The sequence below is a fragment of the Molothrus ater genome, chromosome 7 (genome assembly GCF_012460135.2).
Source record: "Molothrus ater isolate BHLD 08-10-18 breed brown headed cowbird chromosome 7, BPBGC_Mater_1.1, whole genome shotgun sequence".
Classification (NCBI taxonomy): Eukaryota; Metazoa; Chordata; class Aves; order Passeriformes; family Icteridae; genus Molothrus; species Molothrus ater.
The window spans coordinates 3,051,499-3,077,213 of record NC_050484.2 but is presented as its reverse complement, the minus strand read 5'-3'; the positions used below and the strand labels follow the sequence as shown (position 1 = coordinate 3,077,213).

Genomic DNA, 25,715 nt, shown 5'->3' with positions numbered 1-25,715 from the left:
TTGTGAATATCTGACATGTAAATCTGAAATGGCAAAGTCTCAGCTCTCTGGATAGGGCTGTACCTCAGCCACTGAGATTTCTCAGATAAATCCTACATCCCTCCAGTGAGTCTTACCTGCCTTTGGACCTGCTGTCAGTCATCACTGCACACCTTTAAAATCAATTTCACCTGGCACAACTGAGTAGCATGCTAAATTTCCAAACTACTGCTCTAAGCAGGCTGTTGGATGCAAGCTCTGTTTTTGTTCCAGTAGATTAACTCTTCAACACACAAGGGACATTAAGACACCAAACTGAGTTAATTCTACTGTTAAGACAGCAGCAAGACATCAGTCACTCCTGTGAGGTTTCATGCTATATATTTCATGGTGTCCCAAGTAACATTTGAATGCATTTGTCATGTTCACATTTTACTTAGTTTAGCTAAAGTAAAACACTTACGTAACCACAGTGAACTAATCAAACTTTCCTCCCTGCTCCTGTGAGATAAAGGATCACTTTATCCCACCACATTAAGGAGAGTCCTCTCTTGGCTGAAAGTTAATTCATTGTGAGCCTGAAGAGCCTACAGAAGGACTAGAAAGGGTTTTATACACCAAAGAGAAAAACAAAGTGAACTAAAATTAGACCAATTTATCCGTTTGACAAAATTGGTTTGGTGTAGCCTTAGCTCACACACTGCACACCTCTCAAGTTAAGGCACTCCTCAAGAAAATCAGCCTTGGAGATGCAAGCTCTACTCATCACTGCTTCGATTTCTACTGTAAAGAACCTAAAATAATAATGTGAAGGTGAGCATTAAGTACAAAGAGACCAATTATAACTAGCCATAATGAAATGAACTGTAATTGCACCATTTTAGGTGATCAGCCTGTTCTCATCTCCTGTTTTCAGAACTGTGGCCAGCTGCTTTGAGAGATCTAGGAAAAAAAGTCACTGAAGAAAAACAAGCTTCTTGTCAGATGTGACTCCATTATAAGGATACCTGCATCCACTAGGAAAAAAGAATTAACTGAACCTTCTAGATGCAAGAAGGTTCCACTTACCTAGCCAAATCCAGCCACTGCTTAATTAGGACCACAACTGGCAGAGGCTGCAAAACACCCTGTGAGATTTGCAAAGTCATGGTCCAGGGGAAGATCACAGCACCATTCACTGCTGGAAGCTATGGGGGCACAGGAGGGAAGGGAGGAGGAGGCATTCTCAGGAGCCTCAGACACACTGCTCTTGTTTCTGTTGTTTCTTGACAGTGTTTGGAGGAGGTCAGCAGAGCAAGCCTGAACACTTGGCTTGTACATCTGTTTCTCTGTGGCTCTAATGCTAGGTGTAAAAATAGGGGAGGGGAAACCCCAAGCCCCTTCCATGCAACACACACAGTGGCATTTCAGCCAAAGAGCCTATAGAAGATCTGGAAGCCTCAGTTATTCCAGGAAGGATGGACAGAACTGAATTTGTGCCAGACAAATCACACAAAGATTAATGGCAGCTACATTTGTTCTCAAGAGATTTTAACTGAATGTTATCTACATTCAGTGAAAAGTTAAAGCAGGGCTTAAGGTTTACATAAATCTCCCCTTCCCTGATTAAAAAGCTGCTGCTTCAACAGAGTCATGTTTGCTCATGTAGGGTGAGCTGAAAGAGGTTCAGCTTGACCTCTGTTTGTGTGAGCACATGCAGCAGAGACCAAGGCTAACAGGAGCCCTGCAGAGTCCATGGCTGGCATTTGGAACCTGGGCTGTGCAAAGCCAGCAGAGCTGAAACCCTGCCACAATCTCAAAGCAAAGCTGCTGGCTGTGCTTTCAAACACCAGACAAACACGTGGTGTGGCACACAACCAGCTCCTCATATTCAAGGGGCTTGAAAATCTCTGAAGCTTCTCCAGGTGCACCAGTCCTTGCTGCTCAAGAACAAAGTGAAGATGAACAACTGATCTTTGTTCTACTCTTTCATGCTGAAGTCTTGAGTCAAAAGTCTTGTTGCTTTGTTTTGGCTTTGTCTTGTTTTCTAAACTCTAATATATTCAAGATTAGGACTTTATGAGAACCCCTCTGCTCTTCCACAAAGCACCTTAATTCTGTAAGCTTCAAGACTGTGAATGCTGAGAGCTGAAGTGATTAAGCTGAACTTGTTTATGCTTCTTCACGTGGCTGCCACAGAAACTTCATCCTGTTGTGTTTCTATACACACACACCCCCCTATTGATAACTTGTACTGGACTCAAATTTATACACACAGGCCCTGGCACAACAGTACAACCCCTAAAATTATATTAGTGACTGGAATGCTAACAGTGTTACTCATAGACTGAAAGATTCTTTAGCACCTCCTATACACAAATGCCAAAATCTTCAGGAGACTAACTGTATAGAAGAGTCAACTGAAAATATTACTTAGCTTTTTTTTTTTTTTTTAATTAAAAGGTGTACCAAGGATTAGTGCTTTGATCCAGAAAGGCAAAAATGAAAATTACCAAATCTCAGCCTGTGTCTGTGTCATTTGTGAAAACAGAAGAGACTGGAGCAAAATGCCTTCTGCTAGCAAGTAGTGTAGTAAAAGTAAAGAGACAAAAACCAGCTGTAGCAGTTCAAAACTCATCTAGCTCAGCATCTCAGAGCTGACAGCAGCTATAACAAGATGCCAACAGAAAAGTGTAAGATTAGGGTGAGCATATGTTGTTACTTTCCTCTCCAGTACTCCAGCTATCTATGACTCAGGCATCCTCAGAAAAGCTTAGGACAAAACCAAAAGGAAAGGAAACACCCACCTGGTACGCAGAGCAGAGCACACACTTAACACCCACCCCCTCACTTCACACAAAGCACATTTATCGCTAGCAGCGCTTCCCATTCACTGCCATCCCCTGCGGGCGCTGCCGCCGTGGTTAAAGGCAGGAGCGCTCTGGCTGTACTCACACGGCGTGCCGGGAGGCGCCGTGCAGCAGCAGCAGCTCCACCACGGCCAGGTGGCCGTTCCTGGCGGCGTCGTGCAGCGGCGAGTCGTTCTGGTAGCCCGTGGTGTTCACCAGCGCCCGGTGCTGCAGCAGCAGCTCCACCACCTCCGTGTGCCCGTGGTTACACGCCTCGTGCTGCGGGGGAAAGCCACAGGGGGGACTGTGAGAGTCTGGCCCAAGTTTCCCTCATCTGCCTCACCATACTCGTTTGAGGACCACTGAAGAGAAGCCCCCTCCTGTCTCCTCTGTAGGAGAAAGTTACACATGCCACGGGGCTCGAGACCTGAGCACAGTGCTAAGCTGTTGTTCACAGGTGTGTTTGCTGGATGCTGCACTGAGACCAATGAGAAGAAGAAGAGGGCACTGTGTGCTTTCTGTAACAACAGCCTTGGAAGCTGTCCTACCTCTCAGCCTGGCTGGGCTTCTCCTGAGTTTCAGGAGGTCTCCCACAGAAGACCCTCACCTGTTTTACAACACCGTGACAGACAGACTGAGATGTAAGATGCCTCTCCATCAAAGACCAAGACATGGAACCCCCAGGTGAAAAGGCCCCTCTGCTCCTTCCAAGGACTGGGACTGAAACCCCTAACCCGAGGGAGGTGTGTGGGGGAGGCAAGCTGACCAAAGCCAGATGTTTGCCTGCAGGTGTGACCACTGGACCAAGAAGACAATGGCTCTGCTGAGAACACTGACTACCTGTTATAACTATTCTTTATTGTATCTGTTTCCCCCCCTAACATTTCCAATAGAGTTATATAATAAAAACCTCCGAGTTAGAGATTTTGAGATCTCCCTGATGTAACAGGCTCGACTGGACTGGACCAAAGAACTCCATCTCTATGTTTGGTAGCTATATCCCCCTCTTTCTCTCTCTCTTTTTGTCTCCCTTAATCCCTCTATCACATTTTGCTGTGGTCACTCAATAAAGGTGCATTTGTTTTGATTGTTACTGCAAATCCTCTGTGCCATGTCGGTTGTTTTGGCACCCTGAGATCAAACCCATGAACCCCATTCGTAAGGACGGATTGTGACAGGGACTCAGGTGAAGCAGAACCCACAGGGGGACTCCTCTCATGGCAGCACTCCACAGATGGGCAGGGAAGATGATACAAGGGTGCTGTGTCAGATTCCTGATGGGAATTTACCTGGTAAGCCAATGGGGGAATGTTCTTCCCTAGGGGTCAACAAATGTGATGGTGTTTGCAGGGGTCTTAGGATGAGGGAAGAGATGAGAATCTTGATTCCATGTTTCAGAAGGCTGATTTATTATTTTATGATATATATTATTAAAGAAAATTATATACTAAAACTATACTAAAAGAATAGAAGAAAAGGATTTCATCAAAAGAAGAGGAAAGGGGAAGAGGAAGGGGGAAGAGGAAGGGGGAAGAGGAAAGGGGAAGAGGAAAGGGGAAGAGGAAAGGGGAAGAGGAAAGGGGAAGAGGAAAGGGGAAGAGGAAAGGGGAAGAGGAAAGGGGAAGAGGAAAGGGGAAGAGGAAATAAAATCTTGTGACTGACCAGACAATCCGAGCCAGCTGGACTGTGATTGGCCATTAATTAAAAACAACTACCTGAGAGCAATCCAAGATGCACCTGTTGCATTCTACAGCAGCAGATTATTGTTTACATGTTTCTTCTGAGGCCTCAGCTTCATAAGAGAAAAGATCTTAGCAAAAAGATTTTTCATCAAATGTGTCTGTGACAGCCCAACACTGCCAAAAAGCCCCCAGAAGAACTGAACAAAGGCCAACTGTGTGCAAGTCAGACCACAGGGAACAAACCCCTCCAGATTCCAGGCTACCAGGAGTATTCTGCAGGAGAGGAAGAAGTCATGGTTGATGAGAACCTTTTGTTTATTTTCTGTAATTCAATCGAGCAATTTTTTCACTCCACTACTTGATATATTTCCAAACCACTGAGGACATTAGGAACCCATTAAATGCAAGCATTGTTTTGAATTGATAATTTTTGAGTTAGCCCAGCTGTATTGTCTGCATTTGCAGAGTCACCAGCTGATCAACTTCGTGGCCTGCCCTACACCCCAAGCAAAGGAGAATGACACTTGGGCAGGTCAGTGGCTGCTGATGAATTCTTTTAACCTTGTTTATCATCACTTCTTCACTTTGCATAATTCTCTGTCACCTAAGTGTGTGTGAAGGGAACTAAAATATCAGAGAGGAAAGGAGGGATGAAGTGAAATGTGATCTGATGACAGAAAGAAGCCTTCAACACTCACCAGTGGTGTCCAGCCAGCATTATCTTTGACATTGGGATCTGCCCCATTTTTCAGCAGCTCCTCCACAGCTGCTAAGTCACCCTACACAGGAAAGAAAACAGAGTTCTGAAAAAGTAATGAAGAAAATACAGAGATACAACACAATTATAAATTCAGCTGCAATAAAAATGTTATAATATAAGCCTTCCATGTAGATATTGTCAGGATAACAAAAGCTCAACTGACCTGGAGATCACAGTTAATCATTGCTGTTCATTTAGAACCACCCACACATTTTACACAAATACATAGTTCTAGATAAAAACTATGCATGTAACAGAGTTAATTCAAAATAAATGGAAAAGTTTGCACAAATTGCAATCTATCCACTACAGTCAAACTGCAAGAATTAAAGTCAGGAACGTTTATTGAGAAATTCCTCGTCCTTCAGAATGCATTTTTTTTCAAGTTAATCAAAGTAACTGTCTGAAAACACAGGTGAAATAAATTAATAAGCCTGACAAGCTTCTAGAAATTGGTTTTCCACAAAAGGAAAAGAGTTTTATTTAACACTGCAATTACTACTTTATGTTGAATCTCATTGACACTTTCCCTGACAGTGATCTACCAAAATAGTTTTAATTTGCTTTTTGGAAAAATGCTACACTCAGCTTTCACTGTAAGCAAGGAGGTGTGGAAAGGGTGGAAACTGATGCAGAGCCTCAGGAAAAGAGGCTGAATAGAGATGAGGCAAAGCAAGCAAAAGGGCAGAATTAGTGAATCAGAGGTTTTGACACCCTGAAAAGCAAAGCTGGTAATAAGATTGGAGCATATCCAGATGCAGCTATAAATAGGTGAGGAGAAGGTGCCTGTGGAAGCTGAGGCAAGGAGATCTCTGCAGTGCAGGCCTAACTTCTTATTATTTTAGGCAAAATAAAGCATTTCAAGAGAACTGCAGACACTTTGCCTAGACTGGGGTACTGAGATTCCAGATGAAGATACTATTAATATACAAACTGGTATGGAGCTCTTGCCAGGGCCCAATATACAATATAAAAAAAGATCTGAAAGACAGAAATTTAATCCATGATATACACCAAGTTCAGTGCCTTTAAGTAGTGGAAAGTCAAGGAATTTCAAGGTGCTACTCACAGCAAGCCTTGGAAAAGGTGAGAGAATATTATATTAAGCTTTAAATACAATAAAAACAAACTTAATCCAATTCTGTTACCAAGAAACTCTTTGAAAAAACAAAACAGCTTTAATCTTTACTCTTCAAGTTAGAAAAAGCATTAAGACAGACTGCTCTGCAAAAATAAATCCAGCAAGCAACAACTGTAAACTCAAAACTCACCGAAATATAAATGCTGAGACTCGCTGGCTTTACAACCATCAAGCAAATTAACACATCAGAGATAAATTTCATGCATTATATTCACAATCTGGATGTCCCAGCAAAATGTTACCTTTCAAAGCAATTAAAGGATTGTAGCAGCAGCATATTCTTTATGGTTGCAAGGTAACAGACATAGATCAAACCTGAGCAGTTATTCAGAGGCAGCTCAGCATTAAGATCCCTCCCGACACAGAGAACACACAATTATCTATAATGAGCGAGAGCTGAGCTTATCATTTAAAGTTCAGTTTGCAAACATGTACTGCAAAGGGTTTGACATTTCAGGAGTACTGCTTGAAAGCAGGAAGCACAGCTAATAATTTGTGTGGGCATCAGATACTATCACAGCTTTTCACATCAGTTATGTGAGCATTGATTTGTAAAACATCAAAGGAAATGCTGCTGGTGTGGACACCAGGACTGACAACATACCCTGACTTAAATCCAGGCCCATGTCAAAATTAGAAAATTGCTGTTTTGCTGCTTCCAGAAGATAAATATTGTCATCATGTCATCTGTAAATGGAACCTGCTCCCTCCAACCAGCACGGAGCACTGAGAGTGACAGCAAGGAGGGAAAGCTGTCATGAGCTGTGCAGTGACTGGATGGGGGCTGCCAGTCAGGATTACAAGAGAGATGTTAACCAAACAGAGCCAGGAGAATGTGCCTTTTGTGTCCTCAGAGGCTCTTCAGGCAGCCACCATCAGGTGAACACTTAGCTTAAAAAAGCAGAAGAGGAAATTTCAAGCGGCAGATCATTAACAGACATGTTATCAAGTCCCTCCTGCAAGCAGAACCACAAGCACAGAATCATTTTGGTTGGAAAAGACCTACAAGATCATCAAATCCAACCACAGGTGCCTCTGACATTTGCCTGGATCTTCCAGAGGCTGACACCAGGTTGAGATGACAAGTCAAGCCAAATAACTGTGATCAAAGAGTTAAAAAAAGCAGCTTGGTATTTTTTACAAAAACACAATTCTATCCAAATTGATGGAATTACTAACATTACTAAGCTAATAAATGCTTTGCTAAACTCTTTAAACAAGAGTAAGGAGCGCAGAGGAGCAAATCCCAGACACAAATCTGTCCATTCCAGGTCTTCCCTCCACAAGAGAGCAGAAGAAATTACACCTATTAGTATGGAATGACTAATTCCAACATGCTGCATAAAGATGTGCTTTGACTAATGCTGAAATTAATTTGGCACATTTAGTTCCTTGAGTATATTTGATGCAGCAGGAAAATCACCAGGCTGCAGCAAGAAGCCAGAACCAGGGGACACAAGGAGAGACCCTCTTAGCAGAGGGGAAACGTTAAGTGGAGACACTTCTTGTTGAGAAAAGGAGAACAAGGCAAACAGCAGGTAGAAAAACGCTCCTAGCATTAAGAATTCACAGGCATGTGTTTATTTTGAAATCTAACTCTCAATGAAGGATTACATCCAGCTCTTGAAAAGGCAGGAGCTAGTGCAGCATGCAGAATTATCCATTCGGAACAAACAAGGCTCGGGACGTTCCACGCTCACAGCAAGGCTCGGCGGTAGTGCCAAGGCAGCGGAGGCACGGCCTGGCTCCTCCTCGGCGCCGCAGCTGCCGGGGAAGCACGAAAGGCACTGGGGCCATCTGTCGGCAGAGCCGGAGCCCGCAGCACATCCGACACAGGAGCCTTGACAGGCTTTAGCACTTCCTCCTCCCAAGGGGAATTTACTTCCTGCAGCCACGGCTGCCCTAAGAGCAGAAAACCATCTCTACTTGGCTTACACAAGGTTGTTGGAGGCGTTTTTTTCCTTTTGCCTCAAGTCCTGAATTTAATACATATGGTTAAGAACTGCAAGTGTCCTATTGTCCTATTTTACTGGGGTTTTTTCCCCATTTTGCCCTTTACAACTTCCATTAACCAAGGTATTCGTCACCAAAAAGTAAAATTACTAAATAAATTAAAACATACATATATTCTACCAGTTAATGAGAGATCCAACAAATTGGACAGTACATGAAGGTGAAGCTAAAAAGCTGCACTCCTTCAACCAAATATTTCTTCTTTTACTTTCAAATTTAATCAAGCAACTTCAATCTTTAGGTCAAACAAGTGAACCAAAAAGACACCCTTTTAAACACAATGCCATTTTCTTGTTTGAGCTGGGAGGGAACTGGATTATCATAAACAGAACTAGATTATCATGGTTATAATAAAATGGTTAAATGGTTATAATAAATGGAACTATGGATTATCATAACTGGAACTAGATGATCTACAACACATAAATGGTCAAGGAGGACAAATATGCATGAAAGAGCTTCTATGAATTGTGAACTCTTTCCTGGATCCTGCAAGTTTCTCACCTCAAAATCCTCCAAATGGATTCCCTACACAGCAGACCATTCCCTAATAACAAACATACAAGAAGCTGTGCTTAACCTTTAATAAAGAGAAAACATGCAGGAAGTTACCCAGCCTCAGAAAGAAGACAAGTGACAACCAAGCATTAGTGAAAAAGAAATGGTAATTTGTTTCCAGGTTTCCAAATCAGCACTTGGGAAGATGGATTGCTTTGACTTGTGGCCAGTTTCCACATTCTCCAGTCCTGCATTTGAAACCTTGGCATTATTTTATATTTGCCTTGATCTCCTCCCTTAAAGGAAGGGAGATGCTCATCTGTGATCCATCTCTCAACCATGGCACACAGATTCAGCCCCAAAAGCAAGGAAGTGCACAGCTGACTAGGTCAGACACCTGAAAATAAGATTGAAAAGCCATCCTGATGTTTGCCATCACAAGCTCACACAACCACACCATCTTCCCTGCTCTCCTTCCTGATGTGTCATTAACTGGTAACAAAGCAATAAAAGGAGCACTCTCCCAGGCTCAGAAGGAATTATCTTCGTTATTTTACTGTGTTAATTATAATCACCATGAAGAGTCCAGCACAGCAGGCTAGCCATGGGTGAAGGCTTTCTGGGAGCCCTCCTGAGAGTGCAAGGAGGGAAAGCTGTCATGAGCTGAGAAAACTAAAGGGCTTCTGGAACAGGAGATAACTAAAACTGGTCCAAACTCACCACCTCTCTCTGCAAACTCAGCAGATGCTCTGCATAGAGGCAAATTCTTCTTTCCTCAGAGGAGGGACAACTCCTTATTTCCTCCTCACTTGAAGCACCACAAGCCTTCTCCCAGCTATTTCCCATCCAGCCCTTGCAACAGTGTGGCAGCTGCCAAGGTCCCTGTCACCCTCTTGTGTGGCAGTTCACTGTCCCTGTCCCTGAGTGGCACCATGTGCCCCATCCCTTCCCTCAGCGAAGCAGAAGCAGCCCAGGCACTGGGGGGTTGTTGTTATCATCACAGGGGTTCCACGCTGCTGTCTCCTGATCACTGAAGTTCCATACCCCCTTGGTGTTTCTCCTGAGCTGCTCCTCAGAGCACTGACTCTCTCTTCTTCACAAAGCAGCCACTGACTCCAGTTCCCCTCTCACCCAGCCACCCCACTCTTTTACAGCCCTCTTCTGCTCATTCTTACAGCTGTGGCCTGGCAAAGTCAGGCCTGCTCCTAATTTCTGATCATTAACCCAGCTGCAACCCCTTAGGGGTAAGATTATTTTCTACACTACCTTTCTTTTCTTATATTCTACCCCCCTACAGGGGGTCCTCTCTCCACAGCAGATTTAGGACTCTGCAGCACTGACTCCTTGAGTGGTGCTGTGATTTAATTGCCATGGAAGAGCTGGTCCTGGAACAATTTGCTCTTACTGTAAAACATAGTCCCATGTGGAAGGGCTGTTGTGCTGGGGCAATTTCCCATTAGTTTAGAATATTCAGAGTTGAATAGGTCACATTTTGTATTTTAACTAATTGGATTTGCCTCTTTAATGACTATGAAGATAAACGTGACTGCTGGTTGCTACAAGAAGAGTCACATTTATTTTCATTTTTATTTTCATTTATTAGTTTAACTCAACATTAAGTTCATCCACACTAGAACCTTTTTTGAGAACCATTTTGATTTCAGTGAAAAAAATAACTACTAGTAGTAAACGGGGACAATCCTTCAGAATCATTATAAACAGTACAACACTCTTCGTTTTCATGCCTGCTAACCTTGTTTATGATCTCTTTTAAATAAGAAAAAAAGGGATAATTCAATTAGCTTTAATTAAATTCTGGGTATTAGACCCTAACAGCTAATGAAAATTATACAGATTTGTTTTTATAACTAATGAAGTCCCAGAGAATTTGACTTCATTTTACTTTGGGGTAGGGTGGCAGCTACAAGTCAGTTTCCTTTTACACACATGGAAAAACATTAGTGGCTGTGAAAACAACAAGAAAAAAAAATTGCCTATAAAATGAAACTGGAAGAAAAATGCTTCTTTCAGGAAAAAAAAAATTCAGAACTAGCTAGAAGGGAAAAAAACCCCAAACACCAACCAAACCCAAACCAAGAAATCTAAACCCCACACTGAAAATACACAGAGAGGATAAAGCCTGGTATTTTCAAGACCAGTTTGACAAAATACTTTTATCAGTTCACAGAGGGCTCCTGCAAGTTAAAAGCTCATAACCAAGGGATCACTTGCCTTGTGTTCTTTTAGTTCCTTTTCAAAGCAAACGTTGGGATCACCCTGCAGCCCTACCTAGCTACACAAGCCTTTGCTAATGAGCACCTCAATGAGTATGGAGCTCTGGATAAAAACCACAGCAGAACTAATGAGGAACAGAAGCCATTTCCCACTTTAGCTCAATAATTACAAACATCAAAAGACAACAGTGACAGGAACTCACACACAGGACTGAAGAAGCCCATCCCACTGCCCACACTCCAGCTGGAAGTCAGCTTTTTTGTGGCTGTACCAGTGCCAGTAAGGAGTGCCAGCAACACCACTGAACTTCAATAATCAAAACATGTTTATCATCCTTTTTGTCTACAGCACGAACTGCTTAATTTTTCATTTAGCATCAGAATGCTTTACAATGAAACCTTACTGGCATGTCACAAATATGCCAGGACTCCAAGCCTCAACAAGCTGCAAGGATGCTGTTTCCTTAGATGAAATACCTGTGTTTTCTAAAGAAGCATCAGGCATATTGCTGGAAACCATACCTCTGTGAAAACTTGTCAGGGCACATCCATTTTTTTCAGAAGCAGTCAGTCATGACTGCATTCATTACAAATTCTCAGAAAATCAGGGAAGGCTAATTTGTAAACAGTGTTTTAATAAAGAGGAATATGCAGGACTTTGACAAGAGGTAACAAGAGATCTCTCCTTCAAAGCTCTTGAGTCCTGTGAGGACAGCATTTCATTTTTCCCCCCCCTAATTCCATATTAATGACATCAAATATGAGGTTTGAACTCAGCTCAGCTGACACTTCCATTTAAAAAGGTCTCATGCAGCAGGAGTGGCTTATTAGAACACCTTTGGAAGAGGACAGAGTTATTCATCAAGAACAGCCCCCGTCTCACCAGACAGAAGTGCTGTATAAATGTCAGGTGCTTATAGAGGAATCAATTCTTCCAGTATATGCAGTTTATTAATCACACAGCACTTGTATTATATGATTTAGCACAAAGCACATTTAAATTGCCAGAGCACAAACTCTTTGAAATGACCTCTCAGAAGGGAGGGAGCTGCCATGAGAGCATCTGATGAGTGGGACACGTTTTACCCAGCTTGTACAAAGTAATGGGCAAGGACAGCCCCTGCAGAGAGCAAAGCCATGAAGTTCTACCACACCAGGAACTGCTTCAGATATGAGCAGCAGAAGGAGTGAGAGCTGTCATTCCAAGAACAGTATTGAGCTTACATAAAACTGAGAACACTCCAACTCTGTCCCTTCCCTTCAGAGTACAGGGAATCACACTTGCATCAGGTGGTGGATCTCAACACTTATATAATGTTAACTCTGTGAAACATTGGTTATCTTCATGTACATAACTCAGATCTTGTCCTGGCTGAGCTACCAGCTCAGACTGAACTGATCAAGGTCACTCAGTGAGATCTGAAATACTTCCTGAACTCCTTGGGACAAATCAGAGACAGCTGCCTGCCACGCAAGGCCAAAACATTTAAATGCTTATCACTTCCTACAACTCACAGGCATAACTGACACTGTAATGCTTTGAGTTTCCAAGTACAACCATCTTTGATCATTCAAACAGTCATTTCTTCATGAAATCAGAGAATCAGGTTGGAAACTTCCCAATAAACGCAGAAGAAAAAGATCACAAAATGAGATTTCCCTCCCTGAAATAGAATGTCTGAAGTTACTGGTTTCCAGAATATTTTTAAAACAATCTTGTCTTTTTAAACCTCTGCTTAAGGCTGAGCTAACTATCACAGGTATAACTGACACTGTAATGCTTTGAGTTTCCAAGTACAACCATCTTTGATCATTCAAACAGTCATTTCTTTATGAAATCAGAGAATCAGGTTGGAAACTTCCCAATAAACCTAGAATGAGATTTCCCTCCCTGAAACAGGATGTTCTGAAGTAACTGGTTCCCAGAATATTTTTAAATTAACCTTGTCTTTTTAAACCTCTGCCTAAAGCTGAACTAGAAGATGAATGGTCCTACCTTGATGGAAGCAACATGGAGCAAAGTCTCTCCCTTGTAATTTCTTCTGGCAATTGAGTTGACACCAGGGGATTTCACCACAGAAGGACTGAGTGGTGTTGCTACTTGGCTGCAACTCTTGGAAGTGGATGGGGTAGAGGGAGATTCTGAAAGTGAAGGACTGTTAATGGCTTGAAGGGCTGCAGATCTTCTTGTCTTCATTCCAGTGGCAGTGAGTTTGGGTGCAGAGGAAGAAATCTGGACTGGTGTCAGTTCAGTGGCTGGGGAGATGGGGGAGCCCTGCAGAGACTCCTCTAAGCCATCAGCCTGCCTGCCTGCCTTCCCAGGAATGCCCCTCTCAGCTCTCCTTGCTCTTTTAGACTGAGGAGTCCCCTGAAGTCTGGAGTGCCCCCTTGCACGTTTCAAGGGTGTAACTTCACTGGCTATTGACAGCAATGCCTCTGCAGCACCGTTGTTTTCCTTGCTGTCCCGTGCAGAGCACACAGCCTCACTGTTACCCTTCTTCTCTGGAGATTCTACCTGGGGCAGAACTTCCATATCCTCTGTATTATTATTACTGCTGGAGTCAGCTTCCTTGACAGACTCCTGCTGAGGTCTGTCCTCAGGACTCTCTGCTTCCTGAGTGCACAGCACTACTGGCTGACTGCAGATGGTCACACACTTGTCCTTGGGAGCCTTCTCAGCTTTTTGCTGCTCAGGTTTCTCTAAGCTCCACACTTTGTTAATGTCTGCTAGATGTTTCTTCTTCATCTTCTTAATCTGTCTCCGAGTTGGTCTTTTTGTTGGCTTAGAGGGCTTTTCATGAGGAGGGGAAGGGAAGAAATCATAAACTGAAGATGTGTCTTGACCAAGGTCATTGCTTTTAGTGTCAGCCTGATTCCTGCTCACAACACATCGAATCTTCCTGCTTCTTGGGCTGAACCACATTTTTATCTGCTCCTTCTTGCTCTTCTTTTCCAACTCTGACTCAGGTGGTGTGGATGTATTCTCTGCTGAATCTAAGTGCATGAGGAAAGGGGAAAAATAATTATGGAGTACTCTTCAGAACCTCACAAAGCAAAAAAAAAATCATAAACAACAACTGCAAGAATCGATGAAGTGTTACTAAATACAATCTATGAGCACCTTCATTTCTTCTGAGAAAGCACAGGTGGTGACTTTAAAAGCCCTGGCAAGGTCACCCTTTTAGGACACATAGAGTGACTTTAAAAGCCCTGGCAAGGTGGCCCTTCTGAGAAGGCACAGGTGGTGACTTTAAAAGCCCTGGCAAGGTGACCCCTCTGAGAAGGCACATAGAATGACTATAAAAGCCCTGGCAAGGTCACCCTTCTAAGACACATAGAGTGACTTTAAAAACCTTGGCAAGGTGACCCTTCTGAGAAGGCACATAGAATGACTATAAAAGCCCTGGCAAGGTCACCCTTCTAAGACACATAGAGTGACTTTAAAAACCTTGGCAAGGTGACCCTTCTGAGAAGGCACATAGAATGACTATAAAAGCCCTGGCAAGGTCACCCTTTTAGGACACACAGAGTGACTTTAAAAGCCCTGGCAAGGTGACCCCTCTGAGAAGGCACATAGAGTGACTTTAAAAGCCCTGGCCAGGCCACATGGCACTCTGGAGCTCAGCAATCCCAGAGCAGTGACAGCTATCCATCAGGCAAGTGAGCATCCTGGCAGAGAAGTTCCTTCAGTAGTCTGGGTTCACAGCACAGCAGAGTTCTGACCAGGTCAGAGAAGGACAGAAGTTGGTTTTCTCACTGAGTTTTCCTTGGAAATAGGGTTAACAAAGAGGCATGTGCATACACAAAAGAGCAAAGAAACAATTTTCTAAACAGGTATTACAGTTCATCTGAAGATGGAAAGGAAAAATAGCTGTAAGCAAGCAAAAACAATATCCTTATAAAAATGTCAAACATTCCTGAAAAATTTTGACTGATTCCACAGATATAGCAGATGAACCAGAGGAATATATATAGAAAATCTGTAAGCAATTGTGTCCTGTCATTTGATCCTTTACCCCTGGGTAGTAAATAACTTCAAGGAAGCTAAGCATCTTGATGATCTCAAACACTTCTTTAAAAACATGCAGTGGAGCAATTTTATAAATCACACTGTACAGCACATTACAAATCAATGGCCAGGATGATGCAGGAATATCCTGTACTCCCAGCACATGAAATAACAGCTGAGAACAAGGACTGAGCACATAAATACTGTCTTCAATGGCCTCAGAATAAATTAAGGACTATAAAGTCACCTCAAAGTTAGACACTAATTTAATTTCACAGGTTTTTTTGACACTAAAGAACCACAGCAGATTTTTTTACCAATTCCTTCATTCTGAACTGGAGTTATTTTAGGTTATTTGGACAAGTCCTCCAAAGTGAATGCACAACTCATTCTTCCTGTTGCCTCAAACTTCAGGGACTACCACTCACAAAAGTCTCGGTGATTTATAACAATCAAACACAAAACCAGTATGAATTTTGTTTTAAAGCAGCACTAAGACCAGGATTAGAAGGGAGGGGAGGGCTTTAAGTATTCTTAAAAAAGCCATATAAAGTTTCAATTATTAGAAGTGACAGACACTCACTGCAACCATCTATCACTTTCACTTCAGTGCATTAAGTTTCTCTGGCTAATTTATTATCTCCACACCTTCTATTTTTGGTGTTAGTAACTACAGCCAGTTTTTCAGAGCAAGCTGGGATAAACTCACAGCAACAAACACACTGGTTCCAATCCCTTAGTCACAAAAAAAGTGCTTTAGAAACTCCACTTAAAAGAGAACTGTGCAGCTAGTAATTCAACACTAAAACAGACATTCCCAGTTGTCTTTTAAAGCAATATTGCAAAGTTCAATGTTTCTTTCATCTTGATATCAATTACCTTACTTACCCCTGGAATTAAATCTGTTACATGTTAGATTCAGCTAGAGGAATTTGTAAGGCATCAGACCAAAAGTGTCATTAAGAATACAGCTGGAGGCTAGTTAATCAATCATTTAGGCACCTAAAGATAATCATCAAGTACAGAACTGCAGCTATTTGGTTTTCCTCTGAGGCTGGGCTTGGTGCACTGAAATTGAGACTGAAATCTCAGAACTAGCTAGCCTTGAGAACATATCCCATCTCATTCCTACAATAACATCTAAAAAAAGGAAGAGCTTGATTGCAAACAGATGCAAAATATAAACCACAAGTTACTATTTTCTCATCTTGCCAGTGTTTACACAAACTAGCAGATCTCCTTGTCAAATATTTATCTTGCTCAAAGTATCAGTCATCCCCAAGTAAAGAGAAATAATAAAATCAGCTTGCAGAAGTAATTTGTGCAACAATTTTATGATGGCCAGAATTCTTTTTGATGTGTATAGCACAGCAAGACTTTAAAGTCCAAGTGACAAATTCAATCAAAGGCACTGTCCTTCAGAAGTATGATCTAAAGCAGCAGAACACAATGAAGCATTTACACTGGCTGTACCACTTCTGGTAGCAGGAAAGCCTGTGGAAAATCCACCACGAGGCTTCCTGAACTGATCTGCTCATTGCTGGGTGCTCAGCAGGGATTTACTAGGCAGGTTATTAAAAACCTGCTGGAAATGTAATAATATGCTAAATAAATACTTCCCAAGGAGTGCTCTTCCTCACCTGCAATGACCTGAGGTGTAATGGAGTATGCTGCATGTTCTAGACCAGGGAGGCACTCAGGGGACATGATTAAAAGATGCCCATATCCTGACAAGGAGATCCACTGCATCCAGAGGCCAGCCTTGCACACCCAGGGCAGGAAACTGCATTTTCTGCTACCCCTTCCTCCATTTCCAAAGTGTACAGGGTAGGGAGCCCAAGCAACTTGGACAAATGGCCAATCTACTTCCCTGAAAATAGAATCTTCTGATGGACCCAGAGCTGTGAGAGAGAGAAATAAAGAGGGGAGATGCAGAGCCAAGAAGCTGAAAGGAAGTTATGATTTAATAAGTAAATGTTAATTTATATAAAGAGGGTATTATCTGGTAGCTAAGTTCAGTCAGTTAAAGTACCTTCAGAGAAAATTGCTCACAATAAAATCAATCCCAATGAATTCTCTGCTGTCTCAGAGTTTGAAGCCAGAGCTTGGATCTCAACAGTACTGAAAAAAATTACTATTATGATTTTGATTTAATTGTCTTTTTAATACATAAGTGTCCTAAAAAAATTTTCAGAGAGGCATTTAGACAAGGTCAATCAGTAGAGCATTCCTTACTAATTCTAGATTTTAAGCATCTGCAATAGCATAAAGAGCATCCACAATACCAGTATTAGAATCAGCCTATAATAAATGCAGTAAATTTAGTCTCCATTACCTATTAAATGTAACATTCAGATACACAATGTGGCAACAGAATTATTTCTAATTTAGAGTTATTTGCACATAATAAGCACAAGATTCTCGATGCTGACATTTAATAGAGTTGTATTTCTTAAGTGTTAAAAGGGTTGAGAGTACACAAAAATACCAGGAGATGGTCAGTGCCTTGCAACTAGAGCTCCAAGTTCTGCTGCAGTGCAATAGCAGGCTGGTGCAGGGGGGAAAAAAGAGCAATTAGAAAAATGTAGTTTAGCTATCATTAATCTGCATCAAAGGAATATAATGATGCACATTGTGTGCCTTTCAAATTATTCTCTATTACGGGTTTCAGAAGAGAAGTTGAGAAATCTCTTTGACAAACTAGTCCCTTATTAAAAATCAAAGGGAAGAGCTTTGGTACCATCTGTGCAACATTAGTGCCTTCACTGAAGAGTGATTATTTTACAAGTTAAGTATTCAACACCAAAGGGGAAAGGGAGAAATTCCAGTGATTCAAAACTTAATCTTTAGATGTCATGAAAAATGTCACAGCAGCCATGAAATGCAATGTAATCTGTTACAACAGGAGTTCCACACCCAGTAAATGTGAAACAGACTCATGATACTATAAAGGCTGCTTGATCTCACTGACTGTCCACCAGCACCAGCTTGGGAAGCTTGCACCAACTCCTGCAAGGTGTAGCTCTGCAGGAAAAGAGGGGGGAAGGCTTTCTGTTTGATGTATAAGAGTGAAGCTGATTGCTACAAAGAACAAGGTAAAATCAACTATAAATGCTTGGTGATGGTTCAGAAAATTTAAAACAATCCCTTCTTTTTAAAGAACATTACACAGAAAATTCTTTAGAATTTCTCTTTCAAAATCATTACTGTAAATCAACAAATCAAGTGCTTTATGTGCACTATGCCCATGGTTCCACAGGTGCTCAGGAATTACCCACCCACGAAGCCCATCATCCCAGCAATGTCAACTGTTCCCAAGATGCCCTGGACTCTGCACCACCAGAGCTAAAGGGTTAGAGTGCAGACATCCTCCCTGTGGGGCCTGCCAGGCAGCTTCCCTTTACCCTTGGGAAGGTACAGCACAGGGCAGCCAGAACGTCAGGCACCTCTCCATGGACTAAGCATAGAAAACCTCCAACAAGTGAATTAATTTGGAGGCTCAGCATTTCCTACCTATAGCTTGAATTTTCCACTTATAATTTGCATTTTGCAGCCAGTTTCAGGTTTGTTTGTCAATTCATCTTCAGTCACCCCAGGAGTGTCATTGGCTGTGTTTCCCTCTAATTTAAAAGGGAAGTATTAGCTGTTTTGTGCAGTCCTTCCTGAATTATTTGCTGCTGCTCCTTACAAAGCACATGCTGCTTGGCAGAAGCTATTTTTGTCCCAATGGAATACAAAGTAAGATCCCTCTCACGTCTACTGTGGAACCTCAGGGTACAGAGATTTTTGTATTTGAAATATTCAGTGTGAGCTTAACCCTATCTTTTTCAGTCACAGCAGTTCCATGGCATTTTTTAAAAGAAAAACACACAACTTACTGCATGCACTAGCTCTGTCAGAGACAAAAAAAATTACTAGTAGGATGCACTTAGAAATTTCAGTGTCAACAAGGATCTCCAACAAGATTCAAGAGAAGCCACAACTGTCTCAAAACAAGCAAATATGCAAAAGGGACATAAAACAAATGTATGGAAATATTCTTCTTTTCAACTGCTTCTCTCTTTCCTGCACTGCAAGATTGATTTTTCGGTCTACTTCCTTTACTGGAACATGAAGTACAATTTCTGACCTTCTAACACAAAAGAGAAGAAATATTGTTGACAGAAGTACAGTGCTGTAAGGACATGAAAGCAAGTCCTTAACAAGAGAAGAGAACCTATGATTCTCCAAACCCAAACATGTTTCTCTTTCCATACATTAAGTTCAAGGCAGAACTTAATGTAAACAGCATCAATGGGAGGCGAGGGACTTGCTGGAGAAGAGGGACAAAACATCCTGAAGAATTTGCTCTCAAAAATCTCTAAAGCTACAATATCCTCTGATTTTCAACCATATATATTTTTTTTTCTCCAGTATGTAATTGGTTGTTCTTAGAGGTGTGCTGATTTACTTAGGAATTGAAGCCATTCCTGACAGTGAACTATTACCAGCTGGGGAGGATTTGCTCCTAAGCTCAGTATCACACATCCAAAAGGCCACTGTGCTGATCCTTAGCACACTGCAAAGATCACAAGTGACAGAAGGGCATCTCCCATGTCAGCTCATATAAGACACTCTTGTAAACTTCTATTTTGTGTCTGTTTTTAAGTCAGAACAAGGGATGATGATAAAAAGAACCTCATTTTGTTCTGTGGCCTAGCCACACCACACACACTTCATTTTAGAAGATCTATGGGATTAAATGTACTATTCAATTTTTAGTACAGTTAAACAGACCAATTTTTAAGAGTTAATCCATCTCTAAGAGCTCTCTAAAACATCTAAACAGTATCAATAATGCTACCATGTTGTATTTTAAATGCTTTATTTATAGCATCACAAACAGTTCCTCACAGAATGATTCTCTTCCAAGTGTGCTTTTAAAAGCCTTCATCACTTAAAATGTTTCCCTGAAATCCTATTTAAGCCATCATCTGTTTTCTATGCTCCAGAAGATTTAATCACCATAGGATTTTATACCTATATAAAATGTATTCTTTACACCTGGACACAGGCTTCCAGCCTCATCACTTAAAATCCATTTTGGTGTCAATAAAGAGATATTCCATAAATGAGTGAAGGTGCTGATGGGATTGCACGTAGAAAAGGAATCTTTAACTTAGACAAACATATTAGGAAGCAACAATGAAGGAAGAATTACCTATTCTGTATCTGACAACTAAATTAATGTTTTCTAAAACTTGGTATTACATAAATGCTCCTCTGTGAGCTTGCAGAAGAAACACACAATCACCTATGTTGATTTCACTACACTTTTTCCCACTTTGACAAACAACCTAAAATTTCATAGAGATTCATCCCAGAGTACGTTCTCTGCAATCTCCTAGCAGTCAGCAAGGACAAAACTTCACTGCAGCAGATTAGCTGATTGTTATGGACCAGAAAACAAATGAGTTAAGACTTGCTTCTTCCCCCTTTTTAGGCAAAGAACATCGATCATTTTTCCCATGTGCAAAAACCTGAACTGAAAATGACTGGGACAGCAGGCACGACTCAGTCAGTGCACAGAAAGCCAGAGGCAGGAGAAGACATGCATTAATTCTTTCATAGGGGAACTTTACACTCTGGGGCTCCCCTAGGATATGACAACCTGTGCCCCTGCTTTGTGCCACGTGACTCAGCAACCTCTCCCACTTTTGTCTAATTCTGGCAAACGGATTCCAATGAATTATGGACTAACCCGCTCACGCGGATTGCTCAGTAAAACAGATTCCAAGAGCGAGCAATCCACACCGACAGCTCTCTTCAAATCACATTTTCCAAACATGATTTGGAACAGCCTCTTGGAATTTGAAGCAAGGCTGCACTGCTCATTTGCTGGGAAGTGAAACGGGGTGGCCTGGACTCTGCAGCCGCCAGGGGGCGAGTCTCACCGGAGGTGTCGGTGCTCAGGAGCTGCCGCAGCTTGCTGCAGAGCTGGATCATGTTATCCAGCTGCCGGTTGATCTGTGCGTCCTGCACCCAGGCTGGCATGTGGCACACGGGGCACTCGGTCCCAACACAGTCACCCACACAGGACCTGCAAGGCAGAGGGAACACCCATCATCCAGAGGAAGTTATCCACTGCAGCACCATCAACCGTTTCACAGCCCAGCCACAACCTCTTATTTGGCACTGTAGTCACAAACACAGCACAGATTTATCATGGCAAGTGACAAGCTAAACAGAAAATTAGGCAACCCACTTCCCAAGCCTTGTCAGGACAATCATGAAAAACACAGTGCCTCACAAGCTGACCCAAATTTTCAAATGCTCCACTGCTGTTTGACTCCAGGTAACATTTAGGCTTCACTGTTAAAACTACAAATTCTTTTACACCTGCTATTCTGCAGCCTTCCATTTTTAAACAAGTGCCAAATAGCCAACCCATAGTAAACTAAAATTTCCACTTTCTCCTAGTTAAAATTTGCTTGGTGAAGCAAATTCTTCTTGGTGAAGCAATTTCTCCAAACCCAAACATGTTTCTCTTTCTATACGTTAAGTTCAAGGCAGAACTTAATGTAAATAGCATCGATGGGAGGTGAGGGACTTGCTTGCTGTGAAGAACTTTCACCTGTGTGAACATTTCTCTGTATGAAGTCCCACGAGGATCTCCAGGTGCTCAGAGTATCTTATCACTGCTCTCTTTCACAGCATTTATATCAGATGATCACGGTGGGATAGGTGGGGACACAGATTTACTCACTAATACTACTCTCCCCAAATCAGCCTAAAATCTTTTATTCTTTGATTAGGCCAGTGAGAAGACCTTATGATTTGTCATCTGAACTGCAACATTCAAGGGCCACTTACATCTCACCCCCCATCTATCCTATTAAATAGAGGTTACAGTTCCACACAACCAAAACTGAATCAATTTGAATGGTGTAAGTTACCTGACCATTGCTCATGGAAAAATTGCTGTTAGGCGTGTTTTGTGCTTTAAACAGGGAGAGGCCCTTGTGGCTGAGGCACTGCTGTGTTTGGCAGACTGAAGCACAGCTCTTGGCTCCAACATATCCTAGGTGATATCTGACAAATGCCTTGGGAGCAAAGGGAAGGGCCAAACAGGTGTCCTTCTCTAGGGAAGCTGGCCTCAGGCTTCCCACCCCTGTAAATGGCACTGCAAAGGAAATGCAGAATGACCTTCATACCACAACATCTCTTAATCACCTGTTTGGTTGGGGTTTTGTAGTCAGCTGGTAATGACTGCAGGGAACCTAGCACAGCTACCCCACCAAAACTGCAGAAACTGCTCTTGATAAACTCCCCTGTCCGTGACAAACCCATGGTGAGGGAGAACCGGGTGTTTTAGGTGTGACCTGAGTACTGCAGCACGTTCCTTTCAGATCTTCCACTCCAGATTCCAGGAGCCAGCTCCAACCACTCGTCCCAATCCTCCCCAGGTGTGTTAATAAACAAAAAAAAGCCTGTCCTCAGCAGTGAGCCAGAATCAGCTCTCAACACCCAAACTTGACAGAAATTAATCTTAACAGAACCTAAACCCGGCAGAACTTCAATGTAACAGAACCTCCATTTAACAGAACGTAAACCTAACATCGCGTAAATGTCACAAAACTAAAGGCAGACTTGAGAGTGCTTCTTTAAAAGCTGCAGCTACAACAGGATTTAACTCATTTTTACTCCAGGGTTACAAATGGAAATTTGTCTTTCAATAGTTAAACATCAATGGACAATATGCAGGCAAACAGCTGAGTTGTAACTGAAATAGCAGCAACCTGGACATACTGGAGGGATTATAAAGGTGTGGCAAATACACATGTTGTGGTTTTATGTAATTTAGTTTTGAGAATAGTTCATAGTAGCTGTAACTATTATTGAAAATACCTAGTTTGCTTCTAAAGAAATTAATCTGAATTTCCTTAGGTTTATTTTAAAAAACAGCCACTGCCCAAGACTCAGTCATCAAAGGACAGATGGAACTGCTGCTAAAAGGTCAGGCATACAAGAGCAAAAAGATCAAGCACAACAATAACTCAGGTAATAGCAAATAAACTCATTTTTCTGGCGCAAGAAATAGCTGCTAATGAATGCTTAAAACTCCTGTTAGCTGATTTTTCCAGCCTCATCAATACAAACTGCATTGTTCTCCTGATGTTTGGAAAATTCTTCTTGAAAAACCCCACAAAACTTTAATGAACAGTGGGTGATTTAAATCTATCACCTAGAATACACATGGGTTATCCAAAATAAAACCACAAGGCCTTAGATGCCCAACAGCTGAACAATTACATTTATTGAACCACATGTTCATGTTTATAAAAATTTTTTACAAGTTTCTGGGGGTTATTTTATAAAATGATCTGCAGGCAGATCATATCAATGAAATAAATAATTTAAATAATTCCTTCAAACAGCAGAATCATAGAATGGTTCCAGCTGGGAGGGACCTTAAAGCCCATCTCATTCCACCTCCTGCCATGGGCAGGGACTTTCCACTATCCCAGGCTGCTCCAAGCCCTGTCCAGCCTGGCCCTGGACACTTCCCAGGGATCCGGGGGCAGCCAGAGCTTCTCTGGGCACCCTGTGCCTCTCTGCCCTCAAAGGGAAGAATTTCTTCCCAATATCCAAACTAAACCTGCTCTCTTTCAGAGTGCAGCCATTCCCTTAATCCTGTCCCTATGCGCCCTTGTAAAAGGTCCCTCCCTCTTCAAGAACCTTCTACAGCAATTAGTGGCCACTATCAGCTGGGAAAGAACACGTGTGTGGAGAGAAATAAATCACCTGTGTGCCTTTTAGTACATGCATACTGGGGGAAGAGATGCTGAGGGCACCTGTCCCATAATCAGTTACTCCTTAAAAAGCCAGTAAATATTTTACATGTATTCTACCTTTCAGGCCTTCAACACTGAAAACTCCTATTACAAAAGTGGAGCTGAAGATAGAGAGTGGACACACATCCATGAGGGAGGGAGGGTTTCTTCAGCTTTTACTGACATACTGACTATAACAGGATATAAAGCTGAGTATCAGCAGGTTTACAAGTAGAGGTTAGACAGTATCTTTCTTCTTCACCCTAACAAAGGTAGGGTTTTATCAGACTGCTTACACCTGCGCTGTGCAGAGAGACTCATTAAGATACACAGCAGACCTTTTAACTCCCGGTGCTTGCATGTGCATGCCATGAAGAGCAGTGACACACAAAAAGGTTCTCCAACCTCACCCAAAGATGGCCAAAAGGTTCCCCCACCTCACCCAAAGGCGGCTCTGGGACACAAACATTTCAGCCTCTGCCTGTATTGACAATGCAGTGAGTTGTCCCACGACGGGCGACGCAACCACCACCACCTCAGAAGCGCTTTGCTGGCAGAACGCTTCTAATTAAAGTCAGTTTAAGTTAAAAGTTAACTTTAAGTTAAGTTCAGTTTTTTGAAGCACTCAGATTATTTGACCAACTCTAAGCAGAGGTAAGCCTGCCTATGCCACCGCGTTTGGATGCGTGTGAGAACAGCGGCAGAACTGAAGGAGCAAAGTCTTGGTAGAAGGCCAAACCAACAACAAGCACCACCCAGCCCTCAGGGGCAGAGGAAAACCCCTCGGAAACAGGAAACACCTTCCCAAGCTGCTCTTTTTCTTAATGTGAGGAGAAAGAGATAGGAGTTGAGGGTGATGCGATCTGCAGGTTGTTTTGGATTTTTACCTCACTACAAGCGGACAATTCCCTCCACCACACTGAAAACTCCCTTCACACCTGGCCAGCATCCTGAAGCCTAAAGCAGCACTCCGGCATGGGACCCGCAGGGGAACAGCAGCTGCCGCTCTCCTCTCCCCTCAGCTCCCCGGGAGCAGCAGCAGGCCCCAGCGGCGCCCGCTCCCCGTCCTTTCTCCACAGCACGGCGGCGGGCCCCGGTACTTACAGGCAGAAGACGTGTTCGCACTGCCCCAGGGACACGGGCTCCCGCAGGACACCGGCGCTGTGGGCAAAGCAAGGAGAAACGCGGCACTTTTAACACACACGGCAGGGGCCGTGGAGGAAGACAGGGTGGGGGGGAAGGGGGAAGAAGGGCATCCATTACCAGCGGGAGCAGCTCAGTAACTTCTCCAGCCGCCCCAGCGCGGCGCGGGTGTGGGACCAGGTGTGCCCGGGCGGCGCCATGGAGGGGGCAGCAGGGCGGAGGGGGCTGCCTGGGGCCGGCTGGTTGCCCGAGCGTCCGCGCAGCGCCTCCCTCATCGCTTCCCTCACAGCGGTTCCCTCATCAGCTCCGACCTGAGCCCTTCCTTCCCTCAGCGTTTCCCGCCGCCGCTCCGAATCCCCCGCCCGCCCCTTCTGCGCAGGCGCGGGGGCCGCGCGCGCGCTGCCCGCCCTCAGCGTTTCCCGCGCGCCGGGAGCGGGGCGGGGCCGCCCGTGAGGGGAGCGCCGGGGAAATGGCGGGCAGGGCGAAACTCGGGGCGGAGAGCCAGGAGCACGGGGTCAGTCAGGGTGTGGCAGGAAAATTGGGTGTTAATGTTTTCACCTGCGACCCCATGGGTGGGAGTCTGCAGTAATTAGAGAAAATAGGCTGTTAATGTCT

The 25,715-nt window shown here is 43.1% G+C and overlaps 1 protein-coding gene across 1 annotated transcript in view; it reads right to left on the bottom strand.

Annotated features, from left to right (window-relative positions):
- Positions 1 to 25,375, bottom strand: part of BARD1 (BRCA1 associated RING domain 1) — a 43,406-nt gene extending 18,031 nt beyond the window's left edge. Inside the window, exons 1-6 of the mRNA XM_036386819.2 lie at positions 25,221 to 25,375; positions 25,062 to 25,118; positions 21,078 to 21,223; positions 13,132 to 14,129; positions 5,188 to 5,268; positions 2,914 to 3,086 (exon numbers count right to left, since the gene is read on the bottom strand). Of these exons, the coding sequence (XP_036242712.2) occupies positions 2,914 to 3,086; positions 5,188 to 5,268; positions 13,132 to 14,129; positions 21,078 to 21,223; positions 25,062 to 25,118; positions 25,221 to 25,375 (1,610 nt within the window). The remainder of the gene's footprint in view (positions 1 to 2,913; positions 3,087 to 5,187; positions 5,269 to 13,131; positions 14,130 to 21,077; positions 21,224 to 25,061; positions 25,119 to 25,220) is intronic.
- Positions 25,376 to 25,715: the final 340 nt, after the last annotated feature.